The sequence below is a fragment of the Girardinichthys multiradiatus genome, chromosome 21 (genome assembly GCF_021462225.1).
Source record: "Girardinichthys multiradiatus isolate DD_20200921_A chromosome 21, DD_fGirMul_XY1, whole genome shotgun sequence".
In the NCBI taxonomy this organism is placed as follows: domain Eukaryota; kingdom Metazoa; phylum Chordata; class Actinopteri; order Cyprinodontiformes; family Goodeidae; genus Girardinichthys; species Girardinichthys multiradiatus.
This window is the reverse complement of record NC_061813.1, coordinates 33,822,177-33,843,108: the sequence shown is the minus strand read 5'-3', so window position 1 is coordinate 33,843,108 and position 20,932 is coordinate 33,822,177. Positions and strand designations below refer to the sequence as shown.

General features: G+C 43.8%; 1 protein-coding gene across 5 annotated transcripts in view; it reads left to right on the top strand.

The window, feature by feature from the left end:
* tnk2a (tyrosine kinase, non-receptor, 2a) overlaps positions 1-17,353 on the top strand; it is a 37,331-nt gene extending 19,978 nt beyond the window's left edge. For 3 of the 5 annotated variants that reach the window (XM_047349717.1, XM_047349719.1, XM_047349720.1), the window contains 15 exons: positions 380-475; positions 602-783; positions 878-1,004; positions 1,085-1,231; positions 2,227-2,321; positions 2,549-2,743; positions 3,805-3,896; positions 3,989-4,033; positions 4,127-4,365; positions 8,542-8,745; positions 8,880-9,526; positions 9,772-9,907; positions 10,453-10,548; positions 12,491-12,618; positions 14,499-17,353. In XM_047349717.1, coding sequence (XP_047205673.1) covers positions 380-475; positions 602-783; positions 878-1,004; positions 1,085-1,231; positions 2,227-2,321; positions 2,549-2,743; positions 3,805-3,896; positions 3,989-4,033; positions 4,127-4,365; positions 8,542-8,745; positions 8,880-9,526; positions 9,772-9,907; positions 10,453-10,548; positions 12,491-12,618; positions 14,499-14,511 — 2,442 coding nt within the window. In that variant the 3' untranslated portion in view covers positions 14,512-17,353. The remainder of the gene's footprint in view (positions 1-379; positions 476-601; positions 784-877; positions 1,005-1,084; positions 1,232-2,226; positions 2,322-2,548; positions 2,744-3,804; positions 3,897-3,988; positions 4,034-4,126; positions 4,366-8,541; positions 8,746-8,879; positions 9,527-9,771; positions 9,908-10,452; positions 10,549-12,490; positions 12,619-14,498) is intronic. The other 2 variants (XR_007035736.1, XM_047349718.1) reach the window with 2 other exon arrangements.
* Positions 17,354-20,932: the final 3,579 nt, after the last annotated feature.

Below are 20,932 nucleotides of genomic sequence, written 5' to 3'. Positions count from 1 at the left end.
GTCTGCTTAAACAAAGCAAACCCACATCATGATGCAGCCACTAGCATGTTGCATGGTGGGATTTTGGGCTTCAGGGTGAAGTGTAGTGGTAGTTTTCTGTTCCCATATCGATTTTAATTTAGGCAAAAAAAACTTAATTCACTTTACAAATATGCACTACATTGTGTTGCTTTGTTTCATATAGGAAATGCATCCCTGACAGAAGGATACTGCCAGTGGGGGGATGTTTTCAGGGTAGCGTTTTGCATAAGGCCGTAAGGTTTACGTTGGTCTAATCTAGCTTTAATGTGACAAAACGTCTAAAAGTTCAAGATGGTATAAATACTTTCACAAGCCTCCGCATCCTGATCCTTGTGTATGTTTCTTGGTCTGGCTCCAGGTGACTGAGCTGGCGCCTCTGGGCTCCCTGTTGGATCGCCTCAGAAAACGTCAGGGTCACATCCTCATCTTGACTCTGTGTAACTACGCCGTGCAGGTCAGCTTTTGTTTTTGCGGGGATCGTACTGACCGTGTTGTGTTGAGCTCGCTGAAGAAGACATAATGGCCCCACTTCTCTCTTTACATAAACCTCCGAATGTCTTTTATTGGTTTATCTGTGCAGGTGGCGAGTGGAATGGCTTACCTGGAGCAGAGGAGATTCCTCCACAGAGACCTGGCCGCTCGCAACGTTCTGCTGTCCACCAATGAAACTGTGAAGATTGGAGACTTTGGCCTGATGAGGGCGCTGCCTACACACACTGATCAATACATCATGGAGGAAGGCCACAAAATCCCTTTTCCTTGGTGAGGAGGACAGACCGCTCCTTTTTGTTTTGGACATTCTTGCTTGTCGATTTGCCGCCTCTACATCTCTGTGTCTGTCGTTTGGAAAATCCAGGTGTGCTCCAGAGTCTCTGAAGTCTCGCACCTTCTCTCATGCATCTGACACCTGGATGTTTGGAGTCACTCTGTGGGAGATGTTCAGTCACGGACAGGAGCCGTGGCTTGGGCTGAACGGGAGCCAGGTACGTCTTTTCGCTCTTTACAATAAAACCTTTGGAGAAACATCAATGGATGTATCTGAGAGATAGATTCCCGTCTGCAGATCCTCCACAAGGTTGACGTTGAGGCTGAGAGGCTGTGTAAGCCTGACGACTGTCCTCAAGACATCTACAACGTCATGCTGCAGTGTTGGAGCCCCAAACCTGAGGACAGGCCCACCTTCATCGCTCTCGGAGACTTTCTGCTCGAGGTTACTCAGTTTCACCTCATTTATCTCATCAATGTATAGAATTTGTGGTGGTAAGTAGAGGTCCACCGATCAGAACTGCTCTGGATGATTTAAGGTCACCAATCATGTACATTTCTGACTTGTTGATACCAATTTTAGCCCATTCTGAATAAGAAATGACAGGAAAATGCTTTTTTTCTCCTTTGTGGATACAGTGAGAATTGAGCTGGGTTAGCAATAAAAGGAGAAAAAAACAATCATTTCAAACTAAAAAGCAGTTGTGTCAAACTATCAATTTTCAGCTATCTGTCAAAATTATTGGAAAGAATAAAATGTCATATATGTTGTTATGAGTTTGAATAAATCGTTTATGTATTGTTACTTTAAAGGACCTTCAAATATAATAAATTAAATTAGAACCAGAGGTGATGTCTTTCTGTGTATCTAATATCTTTAATAAAAGATAAAATGATTTCAGAGTTTACATTTGAACCTGTTGGTAGCCTCTTTTATTAGCGGTTGGTTCGCTCAGCAATAATATCAGCCAACCGAGTGTATTTCCTGTGGAGTTGATAAACCCTGATTCTTAACTGCAAGTTTCCCTAAGGACTGCCTACATTTCCAAACTCAGCATGATGCCTAGCAGACAGAACTGGACTCTTTAAAGGGATGAAAAAGAGCAACTTATCATTAAGACTTTCAGCTTCCTGGTTTCTGTAGATGTTGAACCTTTTGTTGTGAAAGCTTGAATATTTCCAGAGAAAATACATTTTCCTTTCCAGAAACTTCTTACCTATTCTGCGGTTCCTCTGACTTCAGTTTTAGCACCTCAGTGATAATAAAAATGGCAAACAGCCGTCTTACTTCAGTAATAACTTCCACGCTGAAGAGTGTTAGAGCGCTAGGGCTTATTGATGCATTTGAAATACTGTAAATAGGCCATTTTTACGACGACATCACAGACCTTAGGCTGTGTCTAAGAGTGTCTCTTCTTCTGGGGGTTTGTGTTTTAACAGACGATGCCTACAGACATGAGGGCCCTGCAGGACTTTGAGGAAGAAGACAAACTCCAAATTCAAATGAACGACGTCATTACGATCATTGAGGGAAGGTCAGTGTGCCAGCCAACAGAGGCAGTTTGAGAAAGCTGAAACTTTTATGTACTTCATACGTTGGAGATGAATTTAAATGATTTCTCTGTAAGACAAGGAACCAAACCACCTCTTTCTGAAACTGGATTACTCAAACTGGTCTTCAGCCCTTCTGTTTGGTCAAACATTGTCGAAGGAAATAAAAGCAGAAAGTTGTTTCTCACATGTTCTGTTGCTGTGTCTGCAGGGCAGAGCATTACTGGTGGCGCGGGCAGAACAGACGGACGCTCCGCGTCGGTCAGTTTCCTCGCCACGTCGTGACGTCGGTGGCCGGCCTGTCCGCCCAGGACATCAGCCGGCCGCTCAAACACTCCTTCATCCACACCGGACACGGAGACACGGACCCTCACAGGAGCTGGGGACACGCAGACCGCATAGACAGGTGAACAGTTTGCACGCAGTGCAAATAAAAGAAGTGCTTAATAGAAGGCTTTAAAATGCAAGTGTGCGTCTTGAGGCTGGTGAGAACCAGGAATTGGAAAAATAATAGAGACAAATTTTTTGAAAAACATCTAAAAAAATGAAAGGAAGTTTTTTTTACTCATGAAAAGGTCCCAACGTAAGGATCTCAAAGCGATTAGAGTATTTATTTAATGTCTGCAACACTATGCTATAATGTTGGGCTGTGTAAAATCAGGAAAATATGTAAATGTGATGCTACAGATGAAAACCATTACATAATGTTCCCACCACTCTCTGTGAGCTTTAGCATCTCAGGCTGTAACAGTATACATCAGATTTTGACATTAAAGGCAGTTCGAATCCATCCAACTGACCAAATATTTAAGCGATATAATATCTCACCAACTATGGCATCTAAGCAGCATTTTGTGGTTTATATATTGCAAAAACTGGGTTTGAGAGGATTGTTGAGCTTCAGTTTATAGTGTAGCTCTATTATAAAACATGGTCCTCAAACTTTACAAAAGTTGAGGTCGGGGTACTTCTAGAAGCTTGATGCTAGCCTGCTTCATCCACTCCAAAACAAGTTCTGATGTCTTTTTGGGATCTTTGTCCTGTTGAAACATAACAGAAAAGATGGAAGAGATGTAGCTGAGTTTATGTATGTCAGTGTACATATAATTTTGACCCTGTGTCGAGGAAATCCAGAGCAAATTCAGACATGTGCACCAAATTCTTGTTTTTAGCTCTATCATCATTCCTCTCAATCACATAATTAAAAGCCCCCACGGATGGAGATTTCTGAGTAGAAATGCGCTTTCGGTGCCGGTACTACAGTTCTCCACTGGAGGGCAGCAGAGCACCACCAGCAGTTGAGAAGCTTCCTGTAGACTGATTTTAAGACATTCAGATCCAGTGTCCCACAGTGGCTGTAAGAGGGAATGAAACATAATTTTATCTCATACATTTAGACGTTTGTAGGGATTTAATTTAGTTTTGTTCTGCAGCTTGATAACTTGAACTAAATTTGTTCTGCCTCAGTCTGTATTTGGGGAACCCAATGGACCCTCCAGATATCTTGGGGTTTGATTCCGGAACTGCAAGACCGACCAAACTGCCCAACCGTTCAAAGAGTAACTCATTTTCATTTGGTTTTGACGATGTAGAAAACCGATCTAAAGCTTTTGTTAAAGTCTAACAAAATGCCAAACTCTGACCTTAACAGAGAAGCCCCCTCCTCGTCCACCAAAGCCGGCTGTTCTGCTCAAAAGTAAGTTTTCCCTCTTTGTTATTAAAAAAAGTTGACCTTTTTAAACAAAACGCTGCTGCTTCATCCTGACCTGGTGTTTCTGTGTGCTTCCAGAGCCGCTGTACGACTCCGTGATGGACGATTGCGATGACGATGACGACTTCAGCACATCGTCTGGGCTGAAGAAGCTGGGAGCGTCTCTCGGTCTGAAGCTCCGGCCGTGGGAGGGGGCTGGCGGCGTGCGATCAGCCAAGAGCGAAGTGTCGCTCATCGACTTCACGGACGACAGCTTTAGCTCGACCACGCCCTCCCCGCTCACAGAGACGCATCAACCCGATGAAGACACTCTGAAGGTAGAGTTCTAATTGGGTCAGACTGTACGCTGTTAAACAGTGAAGCCTCCAAACTATGACAACATAAACTTTTATTAACGATAGAAGACGGCTCTCAACTTCTCTCTCTGTTTTTCTTTGCTGTTCCCAAGTCTTCACAAAGCAGGTTCAGATGTTTGTGTTTGTTTACATTCTGGTTCTGCAGAAGGTTGTAAAAACACAACAAACATCAACTCTCAGAGGAGCCATATCCAGACTTTGCCAAGTCAGGGCAAACCTGGCTGTGTTTGCTCGGCCTTTCACAGTTTCGGACAGAGATTTTCTGTTTGCATGCAGTCAATAGGATACATTTGTTTAGTTTTAGGGCTGAAGAAACCACAGCATCCCAGTAGATAATTGGAGTTAGAAAACCGTAAAGAATGACACATTTTAAAAGGATGATTTGAAGATCTTCTGAGGTTTTGAAGATTCCTTTGTTTTATTTGGTGGTACTGATACCTTCTGCAAGGTGACATCAAAAACAGGTAGACACATTTGTTGGTGTTCTTTAGCTTTTGTCAGGGGTCGCTGGGGTTTTGCAGGACCAACGTGCAAGTAGGAGCGTGAAGGTTGCATGGTGAGTAGAATACTTTTAATAATAATTGCAAAAAGCAGACTTACAGGCAACGACGGGATACGAAACACAAGAAGCGGGTAGAAAGCAGACCGGGCATGACAACAGTAGGAACCAGTAGTGAGCAATGGAAACCATAGAGTATAAATACTGAGGAAAGATGGAGAACAGACCAATGAACGAGGGAAACCAGGAGCAGCTGGTGGGAGAAAATATGAAGGCACCTGAAGGAGGGAGGCTAATTGACCCAGATGAGCAGGGAATCCAGGGGAATAACAAAACCTTTAAGTGAACAGAAATAGGTGAACAACAGAACTAACTATAGAGGAGATATAAACTAAAACATCTAACCAGGGAATCCAACAAAGTAATCTAAACACAAGAATGAATAAAGTATCTAATTACCCTGAATGAACTGAAATAGCAGCGGCTGAAGAACATGAGCAGAGAAAACAGAAAAGGAACTCAAAACCGAACACCAGCAGATCATGACACAATGTCAACTTGTGGTGAAGATGGGAAACCTAGTAAGTAACTGGCAAGCTCAAGGAAAATCCCAACTGCCTCATAATACAGCCCAGGTTTTGAGCTGTACTTGTACTTTGAGCCCAGTTCCTGAAAGTACCCTGCAAATTGATTTAATGGTAAAATATGTGATTTTGCAAGGCTTTTATCCAGATTCGACAGTGCATTTTTGAGACCCCAGAATTCTTCATTAGAGCTTAAATCTACAGCAAGCTGTAGAGAACAGATGGTTGACTCGCCAAAATAAAAGGCCAGAATGTTCCCAGGGATACAATTAGAAGTCGTTTCAAGCTCAAAATCATCAATGGAGCATCGGTACAGTGGGTTTAATAACAAATGAAGACGTTCCACGACCAAAAACACCAATAAAATCACAGCTGAAGGCTTAAACCCTGAGTAGGTACCCAGTGACCAGCATTAGTTTTACTGTTCTCCAAAGACAGAGGGGCGGCCTTTGGTCTGGAGGTGTGATTGACGACTTTTCCTTATGGATGCACTGAGACAGGTGCAGTGAGATTGTGATTGGTGCTCATTGATTGACCCTGTCCCCCCCCCCTCATGCTTTAGTGATCGACAGAAATCCAAGCCTGCAGCTGTAGTTTGATTTTATAGCTCTGAACATTTATACGTTTATGTTAGAAATCATAAGTAAAATGGAAAAATCTCAACAAAAAGGAGTTTTTTCTTTAAAGGAAATCATCGGTACTGTTCTTCTTGAAGCACATATTTAATTTATCGCTGTACTCGTGCCTATTAACTGTATTGATGTGTACACCTGGCATGAACATGTGTTCTGGCGTCCACCATCACCAGTGATTTTTATCAGATTAACCTGTTTCTTTTTTTTTCAGCACTAGAGACCTTTATTTTTGACAGTAGGCAGACAGGAAGGAAGGGCAAAGAGAGGGGGAGACATTCGGCCAAGGTCGCCGGGTCCGGGACTCGAACCTGGGACAGCCGCTTCGAGGACTATAGCCTCTATATGTGGTCGCGTGTTAACCCCTACTCCACCAGCGCCGGGCCCAGATCCACCTGTTTTTAACAAATAACAGGTGATTTTAGGGAAGGAAAATATTCTAATTTTGTAAATGTCTACACAAACAAACCATGGTTGGCTTAAAGCTTACACATGTAGCTTCTTAAACAGGTGAAATATTTTCCATTTGTTGTTTTTTTTTCGTTTGTTTGTTGGTGTGTTGTTACAACCATTCTTCTTAGTGCCTAGATGGCTTGCTGCATGTTGTTTCTTGGCTCTCTAATAGATTTTATAAGACACAACAGATAGTTGTTGGATTTTCCTGAAATTGCATCACTAAAAAGGGATCTAAAACAAATCAACAGATAAGCACTCATGAAAATAGTACCAGACAATGGATCTACATCAGAGATTATTATCTGATGGGCTGTATTTCATTAACCAGCAGCACAATCTCTTCATCTGTACATGTTTCTTTAATGGTTGAATACAAGGAATGAGCAGAAATACCCACCCATCACCTCTAAAGGTGTTTTACTGGGGAGTTAGAAATCAAACTACATTGCCAGCGACGCTGGTGATGTAGGGATTAAGCGTGCGACCATGTGCAGAGGCTATAGTCCTCGATGCGGCTGTCCCGGGTTCAAGTCCTGGACGTGGCACCTTTGCCGAATGTCTGCCCCTCTTTCCTGCCTACCTATTATCAAAAAATGAAAAATAAAGGCCTTTAGTGCCGCAATAAAAAAAGAAATCAAACTATGATCTGAGCTTGGGACCCTGCAGTCTTTCCAGGTGAGAATCTGATCCAAAGATGATAGGTGGTGTTATATTTTAGCTATGAATCACAGAATCTCTCTGTAAAATCCAACTTTCTCTTTATCATAGATGTCTGTCTATAAATGTAATCCCTTGCAGGGCTTAGCTCAGGCAGCGTCCTTTTCCTCCTCACCAGTCTGCAAACTTTCCAGCTAAAGACCCACTCCAGGATGAGGTGCACACACAAGAAAAAAGGCACCACGCTTCATCTCCGTATATCACAATCTCTCCAAAATATCCAGCATGTTTTTGGCTCAGCTGTTGACTCGACTGGATTTATGTTTTTAAGCGGTAATTACTAAAATCATAAAGTAAACTAAGCATCCGATGAAAATCAGACATACGAGCGAGTTGTTGCATCATCATGGCGTTGTTTACCCTAAGTGCAGTCCCTCTACTAAACAAAAAGCATGGCTGTTGAGAAAATAGCACATCAGGAATGGCAGCAGAAGAAGCGTTTACAGGAAGTACACAAAAAACAGAAGAAGCTCATTTAAACTCACCTGATGCAAAGATGGAGCAGACTTTAATGACAGTAAAATTATGTGGTCTTTACCAGGATGTAAAATCATTTATATCTACACTCAAGAGTACAAAACACATTGTTAAATAATGACAAAATATAAAAATCTGTACATGAAAAACTAAATACATCTCTGTTGCTTTCATGTGACGTAAGAGGTCATCATCAGTGTGACGACCTCTATATACGCAGCATTTTGCTGGTCTGTAGCGTACAGCCGTGTCTCAACACAACACATAGATGTAAAACCCTTATAGAAGCAATTATGGCTGCTTATCGGCCTCGGAGGGGTTAAACGGACATTTCAAAAAGTTTAAAGTTTATGTTTCTAAAGTAAGAAAGATTTCGGTACACCTGGAAAACCTTGAAGACATTTGCCCACAGAGTTCACACTATAATCAGACCGTGCAATGCTTGGAGAAATTATGAAGAAACTGAGAACTTTATCTCAGACTCCTTGGGCCTCAGTGAGCATGCTCAGTTTTAAAGGTCATGATAGGACAGTTACGAAAAGACTGAACAAGTGTTTCAAGCTTAGAAGGAGTGCAAGACGAATATGTCAGGCATGAAGTTTAATTCAGTGAAGCGGGGTCTGTGTCTGATTTAAAATAAGAGCTGAATTTAACATACGATCCCAGCCTGTTGCTGTCTGGGCTCAGGTGATGTCAGAGATTTTCCCTTTTGTGACTCCTGATGGTTTCTCTGAATATTTAAACTCTAATCATCCAACGTTTTCCACCTCAGGACACCCCCTCCATCCTGGACTGGCCTCTACCCCAGCCAGCCTATGATGAGGTCACTGCAGACTTTGACAACCAATCAGAGGACCAGGAGGTGCGCTCCATCAATAAGGGGCCGACTGAGGAAGCCTCGGGCCCTCTTGTGTCCAGCATGACAGGAAGGAGTGAGTCCCAGTCTGCTGACCTCTTCCAGGAGCTACAGAGAGAGGTAGAGCAGCGACCACAGGAAGCTTGTAGTTTCCTGTGGTCCTAGTTTCTACAAACAGGGTTCTTATTTCTGTTCTTGAATAATTAAAGTAGGCCAACACATTGCCTCTTCTTCTTGTTTTCATCTGCTGACAGGTGATGGTCAAGCTTCAGGTTCCCATGGCAACAGGGCGCTCCCTCCCATCCTCCCCTACCCCCATGCCCCTGGCTCCGTTTGGTGCCCACAGGCAGATCTATCTGCCCCCTCCCTCCCCCTCCTCCTCCTCTACCTCCGTCACCTCCTGCTATGAGGACCGGCCCGTGTTGCCCCCTCGCAGCCCCGTCCCCCCCTTACGTCCCTCCAAACACAGCTATACCACCCGCTCTGCCCAGCAGGGGGCCCGCTCCAGCTCCATTTCGCTGGGAGATGAGGACAACGCACCTCCTCAGATCCCACCTAGAGACCACGCTTTTTCTCAGCCGGGCTCCCGCTCCTCCTCTCCTCTCCCGCTGGCGCCAGCTCTGTCCTCCACGCTCGTGGCATTGCCCCCACCTCCTCTCTCGGCCTCTCCACGCCGGGCGGCAGGACTCCTCGGCCCCCTCCTGTCCACCAGCTCCCAGTCCTCCTCCTCCCCACATCAAGCAGCATTACATGCATCGAGGCTTGCAGCCTCGTCTTACTCCTCCACCTCCTTACTGGAGCCCCTCACCTTTCCAGATGGGCGCAGCCTCTCCTCCCTGATAGAGAGCCCCCAGAACTCTGCTCCCGTGCCTCTGCCAGAGAGACCAGCTTTCCTCGAGAGGTTGGTTTCAAACCTCTTCAGTCTTTCACATTGTAAGATACCTAATTCAGCCGGAGACAACGTCCATGAAGTCCGGTTTAAATGAGCTTTTGTCCCAGAGTTCAGACGGATTCTGGAGAAGTCCACAGTACCAATAAATGATAAAATGATGGATCATCCATCCATTCGTCCATCCATCTCACTAGTTATTAATTAGAGCAGTTAAGCAGATGCCAGATATTAGTTGTTGTGTTTTTTCTGAACAGATACGGGGCGGCCAACATGGCGGCAGTCAAACCCATGATGCAGCAACCGGGTGAACCAAAACCAAACTCCTCCTACAACAACAACAACGGCAGGACCGTAGTTCCCAGCATGCAACAGGAACACAGCATCAAACAGGTGAGCGAATATGGCATTATCTGCTTTCTTAAAATATCATCACATTGTTTTTGTTTTCTGTCTGATGATCCCACAAATGGCAACGTTTGCCGCAGGCGAAGAAAGCGGAAGTCACTAATTTTGCAATAACATCTGATTGACCTTTGTGTATTAAGGTAACATCCATTTATCAGCTGAGTTTTAATTAGCAGAAGTCTGTGTTCACAAAGCAGCAGATGTGACCTAATTTCTATAGAACATTTTAGCTTTAAAGCAGAAAATCATTAATCATCAGTCACTGTGAATGGAGGAAAAGTGCTGTGGGCTAATTTAAAATAGTTGCAGTTTATTATACAAATTACCAATTATGAATAACACTGAAAATATCTCATATATTTTTCTTCTTTTTGTGCCTTTAAGAACATTTACAGCACTTGTTTGTTGTCTAAACAAACAACTTTCATCTAATCCATTTTTACAGAGTAAATCTATTTGCTCTATTTGTGATTTGGCACTTAGCCTACAAAGACTAACTTCATTCTCACTTACTGTCCTACTGTTAACAGGTCCAAGGAGTCGTGCATGGCGTTACGATGGAGGAGTGTAAAACTGCTCTGCAGAGTCATAACTGGAGCGTCCCTCAGGCTGTTCATTATTTAAAGGTACATTTATTCATTGACATACTTTACACGGTTGCTCTGCTAAATAAAACACTGAGATTTGAAGAATCAATTAAAAAAGGAGTTGTTTCTGGCTCTAAACATTGTTCTGTATGAAATTTTAAAAATAAATGCTTAGTATCACATCGTTTTTGGAAAATGACTTTAAATAGAGTGATAGAAACACACATAAATGAAGCTGAGCTGTCCTTGTATGACTTCTTCAGACATCTGCATTCAGCTAAAGCCATACTATTTCAGAGAGGTTGGAGAAGGTCAAAAGGGACTCATTATACTAAATTATCTGTCATGACAAGCGCAGAAAAATCGTTTCTTCCAATGAAATAATTGATAGAGAATATCCACACCTGGTAGCTGATAAAAACCCCTTAAGCCTTGTGGGAGAATGAGTATACTCACAGTGAAACATGGTGGGGGCAGCATCATGGTCTGGGCCTACTTTTCTTCAGGTAGAAGAGCAGCTTTCTAGCAGAAATCGGAGGGATCTGTTTTTTCAGCATCAGAGTGAGACTTTTCTTTCCCATAGAAAGGACTCCTGGGTCAGTGCTTCTTTGTTCTCTTTGTGTCTCTGCTCTGTTCTCTCAAACCCTCAGTCGGTCGTGTCAGATGGCCGCTCACACTGAGCCTGGTTCTGCTGGAGGTTTCTTCCTGTTAAAAGGGAGTTTTTCCTCTCCACTGTCGCTACATGCATGCTCAGTACGAAGGATTGCTGCAAAGTCAACGCCAGTGACTGTCCACTGTCTCTACATGCTCATCCAGGAGGAGGGAATGCTGCAAGTCTCTGACTGGATGCAATCTGCTGGGTTTCCTTAGATAGAAATTTTTGAACCAATTTGAATAATAAGCTGAATCTGACTGCACTGTTTGATAATTAGGATCAATTGGAATGTAAGTATCCGACTTAAAATCTATATGATTCAACTGAATCTGTAAATTCCCTTTTGACGACATGTTTTGTGAATGGCAGCTATATAAATAAAACGGACCTGAACTTAAATCTAACAGAAGCATCTGTGTGGTCACCTGAACGGGGTGGTCGACCCGAGCTGTCCTCACAATCTCAAAGGTTTGACGATCTCGTGCAAGGTGCAGTGGGCCAATATTCTCATGTCATGATGTGGCCTCCTATCAAATAGCGCTGAATGCTGAAACTATGTCAAAAGATGTTCCAACAAGGAATTAGTTTAAAGGTTCGCACTCTGATGCAACCAGGTTCTCGCACCTTTCTATTGCTTAGATGCATCGTTTTACTGTTTTTAACTGCTATTGTTCTATTGTTGATTTTAAATGTTGTATTGTTTTGCTTATGTATGTTTTTATGGACCTGTACGGCTCCTTGGTCACCTTGGGTGTTTAAACTCTCTGAATGAAGCTCAATTGATTGATATTTCTACCCCCAAACGTGTTTGTTTCTCAGCTGAATTCTACAGGATATCCTGTATGTCTCATTAAAGGTGCAGAAAGTCTTTGAATGATTTATTATAAAACATAAATAACTGTCCTGGCCACTGTAAATGTGAGCATTCCTCATTTAAAAACAGTCTCACTGCCATTATTGTGTTAAACTGCTTTAGTATGACCTGCTAAATAACCCTGCAGTGTGTTTTACTGAATACTGAGGCTCAGTCACCGTTGACTCCTCTCTGCTCCTCCTGCCTGCAGCTCCTTGGAGACTGTCTGCCACTTTAGGTGTTATGCCAAACTAGCTCCCTTTAAGTGCCTCACAAAGGCCTCAGAAATGCAGATGTGTCCACTGACTCTCCTCCAACCGCTCCAGAAAGTTCCAGCTGCTCATTTTCAAAGAGCGTGCAACGAAAAACAAACTACTGACAGTGGTTGAAGTTGTTTTCCAGGCGGCAGGAAACTCCAGCCGCTGAAGAACTGTCCCTACCTGTGTTAAATTCCTCCAACATCTGCGCTCTAGGTGGAGCAGCTGTTTCGTCTGGGGCTGAGATCCAGAGCTGAGTGTGAGGAGCTGCTGCAGCGCCACCAGTGGAACCTGGAGCAGGCTAGCACCGTCATGTTGGAGACCTACGGGCCGCATCGCAACAGGTAATTTAGAGCAAGGAGAAAAGATGACAAGAGAATAAATAGCCCTTAATACCGGTTTTCTCTGAAACACACGGATCCAGTCATATTTCCCCCATCATCCTGTTTGGTTCTGCTTTCCTAAAGCAATGTGTTACTGAACTCCTTGAAGATTATTTATCTACTCTCCTTCAAATACAAATCCGCTCCCAACAGAAAACTTACAGGGCTATGCAAGAGTGTTAATCCCTCCATTTTTACATTTTTTAATCATTCCTGTGTTTTAATGGGATTTTATGGGACAATCAACAACGAGTAGTGCAGAATTATGGTGTGGAAGAAACTTATTTACTAATGAAAATTTTGAAAGTGAAAATCCAGCTGTTCTGTGAAGATCTCAGAGGTTCGTTAGAAAACAAACAGCATCGTAATCCAAGCTTTGAACATCTCGTAGAGCTCAGTTCAATTATTCATCAGAAGGCAGCCAAGAACGTCATGGTAACTCTGGAGGAGCTGCAAACATCCACAGCTCAGGTGGGAGAATTGGTTGACGCGACATCTATTAGTCGTGCACTCCACCAATCTGACCTTTTTGGAAGATTGGTAAGAAGAAATACATTGGTGAAACAGTTCTGTTTGCTGTTTGCCACGAGGCACGTAGAGGACACAGCAAACATGTAGAGGGGGACACTCTGCTCCCGATGGGACCAAAGTTGAGCTTTTTGACTTGCATACAAAAACAATACGTGTAGCAGAAAACTAAGACTACACCTTGAACAAGACAGTGAAACATGGTGGTGGCAGCATCATGCTGTTGGAAAGGTGGTTGGAGCTGATGGGCAATCCTGGAAGCAAACCTTTTAGAGGCTGGAAAAGACTTGAGACTGTGGTGGAGGTTCAGGTTCCAGCGGGACAATGACCCAAAACAAACAGCCAGAGCTACAGTAGGACGGTTGGACAAAGCATGTTCATGTGATGGAATCATCTAGACCCAGGTCTAATTAAAAACTGATGTTCACCGTTGCTCCCTAATAACTTAGCAGCGGAGCCACACATTTGGGTTCATTAGGAGAAAATCTCCAACATCAGGAAAGATAAATGTCGCTGTGTAAGAAAGAAAACTTCGGGTTTATTGCATGTAATTATCTTCTCGTTTAGCCGGGGGTGATCAATATAGCATATCACAAGACAAGAGGTTTTCACACAACCCCAGAGGAGATCAGTGTTCTTCCCCTGAAGAAACCACTCTTTGTTCTGTGTTCTTGGGCATGATTTCTTGGGCGGCAACTCACTCGCTTGGATTAAAAGCAAGCCCACACGGGTCACCAGAAAAGCATCTTTGCTCCGATCTTCACGCGTCTGCCTTTGTACTGCCTGCAGAGTTTGATGTAGATCTTTGACAGAAGTGGCTTCTTTGCTGGCCAATTTTATCCACTGTGCAAAAGTAATCACCTCACTTTGTGAGCAGATGCACTCAAACCCACCTGCTGCCAATGCTGAGCAAGCTCTGCAGTGGTGGCAGCACGCATTCAAAGCATACTGCTGGACACTCCTAGGCATCCTGAAGGGCCTCTCACCATCAGGTTCTTGATGTTTTGAATAATCAATGAATAAATTAGTTCTGTCCAACTACTTTAGTGAATAAAATTTCTTGCAATGACATAAATGCGTCTGATCCCTCTGTAACCACAAAGAAGTGGGAATTATCACCATAAAAACTGAAGCTGCGGTGTTTCTGTCCATCAATCCTTGTGTGTCCCGGCCTTTGTTTCTGTTTTTTGTTTGTTGTTTTGTTTGTTTTGCTGAAATGTCATTAGAAGATCTGCCTGCAGGAAACATAAAAATATTGGCGCCCTTGGAGCTCGAACCACCAGAAATAAATTAGGCACTTTGTGTCCCAACAGGAAGACAAACTGAGGGACCGATCAGCCGCTGACGAGGTCCGGATCTGGTGATGCCGAGGCGCCTGAATGACTCGCTGCTCCTGAAGATAAAGAGCAGCGCTCTGCTAAAGTTTTCACGCCCCTTAAACTGTCCCACATTTGAGCATGTTGCAACCTTGACCCCACCCAGGTGGACTCCTGGGTAACTTCTGAAGGAATTTGGTTTCACTGGACGTTATTTATTTAGGTGTACAGTGCCAGCAGAAAGTATTCACGTCCCTTCACCTTTTCCACATTTTGCTATTTTATATTTTTATTTTGTAATAGCTTATTTTTTCTCAAAGATTTACACACAAGACACATACAGTGTAAGTATTCACACCCATACTTTATTGATTCAATCTAATCTTTTTGGGACCAGTCTCAGCTTCCAGTCTGCTCTGGGATGTGTTTAAGCTTTGTTGGGGTATTTTCTACCATCTTTCTCTGCAGATCGCCTCAAACTCAGGTTGAATGTGCAGCATCAGTAGACAGCCATCTTTAAATCTTTTCAGAATACATGCACACACTGAAGCCACTTTGTTCTCTTGGCTTTGGGCTTCAGTTCTTTGTCGTGTTGAAGATGAATCTCTGCCATTAGTTTGAGGTCCAGAGGATTCTGGAGCAGGTTTTCTTTTACAATCTCTCTTCATTTGGCTGCTTCATCTAACTTCTTTGCAGACTAGTTCCCCAGTTCGTGCTGCAGGAAAACATCTGTATGCCATGATCCTACCACCACCGTGTCTCACTGTAGGGATGGTGTTTTTCTCCAGAGGTGATGCATGGAGCTCAGACCAGAAAGTCCTATTTTGGTTTCTCCTTGTCTGGCAATGAGGAGTCAGTTAACATTTCCACACTAGAACACTGGAGCTGACCATTAACTTCTCAGTCTTTGATGAAGAATCTTCTTCCCTTTTTTCTCTGTTTGGTTGGACACCCAGATCAAGAAAGGCTGGTGGTTCTCCTTCCTTACAGTTGTGCTTTGACCCAATCGGGTCTCAGAGGTTTACAGGCGATTCCCTGTGACTTCATTGCCCGGGTTCTGCTGTAAAATGCTGCATCAGCTGTGAGCCGTTTTGTAGAGAAGTCCCAAATCATGAAACAAATTTACCACAGATGGACTTTTACCAAGTTGTAAAAGCATCTGAAGGAGGATCAACGGAAATCCGATGCACGGCAGCTCAATATTCGATGTCATAGCAACATGTGCGAAGGCTTGTGTAACTGTTATGTTTCAGTTAGCTGCCTGATTGTAGAGAATATTGGCATGGTAACAGTATGGTTAAAAGCTGCGACTACAGTTTTAATCCACATTTTCAGCGCTCTCTGTGTCCTTCAGCATCTTGGACCCTGTGACCTACAGTAGGTTAGGCATCTACAGCGGGCAGACTCCGTCCAGCAGGCTCAGTGTCGTATTAGGAGGCAACATGGGAACTCATGACACTTTGAATATATTAACCAACAAATATTCCGATTCAAACAATCCTTTGCAGTATTAATATTGCATACACCAATTTGTCATGATGATATATTGATGATTTATCATGCAGCCCTGATTTAAATGTTTACATTTTGTAAAAATGTACAAAAATGTCTGAAAACATGTCTTTACTTTATCATTATGTTATTTTTTTTTTTAGAAAAAGCCTGTAACTAAAACTGCAGTGAAGTGAAGGGGTGTGAATACTTTCGGGTGGCACAAATACTGCGCTCTTCCCCCCATCAGCACATGGTGTTGGCTGCATCATGCTGTGGGAATGCTGTTCTTAAACCCAACAGAGGCAAGACTTGAAGAGTTTCACAGCCGCTCTTCATCCAACCAGACTGAGCCTGAGTTCAGAGTGCAGAGCTGGTGCAGAAATACCCTCATGGAGCCCGCGTCATTTTCCTTCCTAATCACACCGAAACACGTTGAGTCTGCAGCGTGACAAAACGTGGAGAGGTTGAATAGCTACGGCGAAGGCAGTGCAAGGCTGTATGCATCTCAGCTGTTGTGTGATAACTTAGCAATGTCTTACGCACGCATGCTTATTATCAGCTGAGCTGCTCGCTGGGAGAACAGCTTTGGTCTCTGTTTGCAGGGTCTGCGTGTGAGCAGACTGTAACTGGGATTTAGTTGTGAACGTGTTTGCCTTCTCGTCATTAGTGAAGCTGTGTAAATCCTGAGGTGATTTATATATGTTTAAATGTACAGATAATGTTGTATATAGCTTGGTATCGTGTGAGCTGCTGGTCAGGCTGATATGACTTTTAGGGTTCATTTGTTTCTTGAAGGCTTCCTGGTGGAGGTTTCTTCAGCTGAACCTTTATTCATCATGTCAGACTTTTACCAGCAAGCCGCCTCCTATTGTGATCTACTGGCACATTACAGCCGCCTACTAATTATTGGCTCATAGAAAAGATCCTCGTCAGGTCCATTAGCGATGAAAAGCTCCACAGGTTTCCTTTAAGGAAGGTGTTTTTAATCAGAAAGACTGTTTTTCTTCTTCTCAAATGGATGACTACAGGGTATTATTTATTGTTATGAAGATGAAGAGCTTTCAGTTAATTAGGTTAGCTGCTGCTGATGCCTGTGAGTGTTAAGCTAACAGCAGCTGTACAGCAAAGCATATCAATACCAAACTGTCTGTTGTCAGTCTCAAGGTCTTTCATTAGTTTTACATTAATGTTTCAGAAGCTGCTGCGGAGATCGTTTCCCGTTAGGTTTAGCTGGAGGCTCTTGTGCTCAAGCGGTTTTATTGGATGCTGATTGAGAGAAGCTTAAAAAACTGCAAATGCAAGCAAAGCTGTTAATGTTTTTCTTCATTTTAAAAATTAAAAATCTCGTGACAAAAACAGACTTTTTGTGTTATTTTCCAAGTGGAATAAAAATAACCTAAAGTGAAATATTTAGAGAGGATTCCTGGCTGTCATGGTGTAGACAGTGCTGTCTTCTGCATTTTCTTTTACGGTTAAATGTTTCAGACCAAGCTAATTTTAATATCAAACATAAGTTGAGTAAATAAAAAATATAGTTTTTAATTGATCATTTAATTTATTGAAGGAAAAAAGCAACTTGACCTTATGTGAAGAAGTAATTGTCTCTGGTTTTTACCTTCCTTGGTGGAAACAGCCACCATTGAACATTTCTGAGAACTGGTAATGAATCTTTTACATCACTGTGGGAGAATTTTGGACCGCTCTGCTTTGCAGAATTTTGGTTCCACTCTGCTCTTAAAGTACAAACATTTTAAATGCAAATTTATAAATTTAGTGGGAAATAAAAAAGTATTTTTGTCTGTATGTATCTATGCTCTCATACGCACTTCTTCGCTGTTTTTTAAAAACATTCCAGGACGGTAGAGCTCATGTCAGCTGGTAAACGGGAATCTGGTTTCTAATGGAAGTCCTGTCTCTGTTCCGGTGGGATTCACCCTCCCTCCCTCCCACACACACACACACACACACACACACACACACACACAGTGTCCCACTCAGTCACTCACACCTCGGCCTGCTGCTCAGATTGATTGCAGCTGCAGAGCTATGAGGCCTGGAGGCTTGCAGTGATCCCTGGATGCTACCCGGACTTCTCGGCTACATCAGTAAGCACTTTGTCACCCTCCATGATGATGCACGGCTCTCTCACACATGCATAAACTTTTCCCTTCTGTCACAAGCACACAAAAAATGACATGTAGAGTGTGAGCGCATTCATTTTTCTTCTTTCTATGAAGAGCATATATTGTCTTTAACGACTAAAATGTTAAGGCATCTATAGGAAAGATGTGGCTGCAGTACACCCCCTGTACGAGAATAAGATTTAGACCATTTTCTGTTCAGCTGAATAAGGATTTTCTGTGAAAGCTTTACTTTGTTGGTTCAGTCACATCGGTTCAGTGCATCGGTGACTTTAACAACACACAGTGGCTTTTTGTGGGCTAATCACAAACACACTCAGCCTTTGGCTCGATGGCTCTCAGGAGGACAACGATCTTCCAGGAGTTCTAATAATATAAACTCTGCACTAGTTAGTTGAAGGTATTTGGAGAATAAAAAATAAATTGTCCCCTTTCCAACCCTTTTCTGTAGAGCTCCTCGAAAAAGCATCACATTTTATCACACCACAAACTTCAAAAGGAAAAGGATACGTGGTTCACTTTTTACAAATAAAAATCGAAAAATGTTTGTTTGCATTTGTATTCCACCCCCTTTTCCTCTCTTACCCCTAAATAAAAACCAGGGCATTAGAGTCCGTCTGGAGAAAGATGGCACAATTGCAAACCTACCCCTTAAACTGACAGGCAGTGCAAAGAGAAGCCTCTGTTGACTCTGGAGGAGCTGCGGAGATCCACAGCTCAGGTGGGAGGATATTTTAATGTGACAACCATGAGTTAAACACTTCACAAATTTAGGCTTTATAAAAGGGTGGCAAGAAGAAAACCCTTAGAAGTCCTATTTGTGGCGTTCCACACCAAACCTGGAAGAAGGTGCTGTGGCAAAAATTAACACCCTAGGTACACCGTCCCCATGTTGAAACATGGTAATGGGAGCATCATGCTGTGGGGATGCTTTCTCCAGCAGGCAAGTTGATGGGAAGATGGATTTGGCAACATGCAGGACAAATAAAGAAAAACTTTTTTAAAGGTGCGAAAGACCCAGACAAAGGCGGAGGTTTTAATTTCATTACATTAACATGCAACCAGAGCTACAGGGTAATGGTTTAGATCGAAGCATATTGTTGTGTAAGAATGTCCTAGTCAAAGTCCAGACCTAAACAGAGTTGAGAATCTGTGGCAAGACTTGGAAATCAATATTTGCAGAGCCTCACCAGTCAATCTGTTTGAACTAGAGCTATTCATTACATGTTCAGGCTGTAGATGTGTAAGGCTGCTAGAGACATGCCAAAAATATTTTTAGCTGCGAAACACAGCAGTGGCAGCATCATGCTAAGGGAAAAGGCTAGGGGATGTGATGGACTGTGGCAATCTCTGCTGTTTTACTTCTCTAATTTGTGATTTTAAAATAAGTTCAAAATTTTTTTTTATCTCACTGAGTGTGATTGGTTCTTCATTTCAAGCAGCCGTTGCCATTCAGCAGCATGATCAATGCTAGCTTAATGTGCTGCTGGTATAACTGTACAGGTAGCTAGTAAATGGTGTATCGGTTGTGACTTGACGAGTCTCCTCTTTCGCTGTGGACTTGATGGGATGATTTATTTCCTGAGCTGGACAGAGCATAAAAACCCTCAACGTGTAATTCAGGGGGGGCCTTTCACTCAGCACTGTAAATCAAACTATACTTTTCAAACATCCAGAAGATACCAGACGCACTCAGCCGGAGCTTGTGCGGGAGGTCGAGAGATATCGACTAGAAATAGTCGGGCTCGCCTCCACGCACAGCGTGGGCTCTGGAACCCATCTCCTTGAGAGGGGTTGGACTCTCTTCTACTCTGGAGTGGCCCACGAGGAGAGGCGGCGGGCTGGAGTGGGTTTGCTTGTTGCCCCCCAGCTCAGCCGTCTCGTGTTGGGGTTTACCCCCGTGGATGAGAGGGTCGCATCCCTGCGCCTTCGGGTTGGGGAGAGGTCTCTGACTATCATTTCAGCCTACGGGCCAAGTGGTAGTGCAGAGTCCCCGGCCTTCTTGGCGTCCCTGTCGGGGGTGCTGGATAGTGCCCCTCCCGGGGACTCCATTATTCTGCTGGGGGACTTCAACGCCCACGTGGGGAACGACAGTGACACCTGGAGAGGCGTGATCGGGAGGAATGGCCTCCCCGATCTGAATCCGAGTGGTGTTTTGTTATTGGACTTCTGTGCTAGTCACGGATTGTCCATAACGAACACCATGTTCAAACATAAGGGTGTCCATCAGTGCACTTGGCACCAGGACACCCTAGGCAGGAGGTCGATGATCGACTTTGTTGTCATATCATCAGACCTTCGGCCGCATGTTTTGGACACTCGGGTGAAGAGAGGGGCTGAGCTGTCCACTGATAATCACCTGGTGGTGAGTTGGATCCGCTGGAGGAGGAGAAAGCCGGACAGACTCGGCAGGCCCAAACGCATAGTGAGGGTCTGCTGGGAACGCCTGGCGGAGCCCTCGGCCAGGGGTGTATTCAACTCCCACCTCCGGGAGAGCTTCGACCAGATCCCGGAGGATATTGGAGACATAGAGTCCGAGTGGACCATGTTCTCCGCATCTATTGTCGATGCTGCTGTCTGTAGCTGCGGCCGTAAGGTCTGCGGTGCCTGTCGCGGCGGCAATCCCAGAACCCGGTGGTGGACACCGGCAGTAAGGGATGCTGTCAAGCTGAAGAAGGAGTCCTATTGGCTGTCGTTGGCTTGTGGGACTCCTAAGGCGGCTGACGGGTACCGTGAGGCCAAGCGTGCTGCAGCCCGGGCTGTGGCAGAGGCAAAAACTTGGGCCTGGGAGGAGTT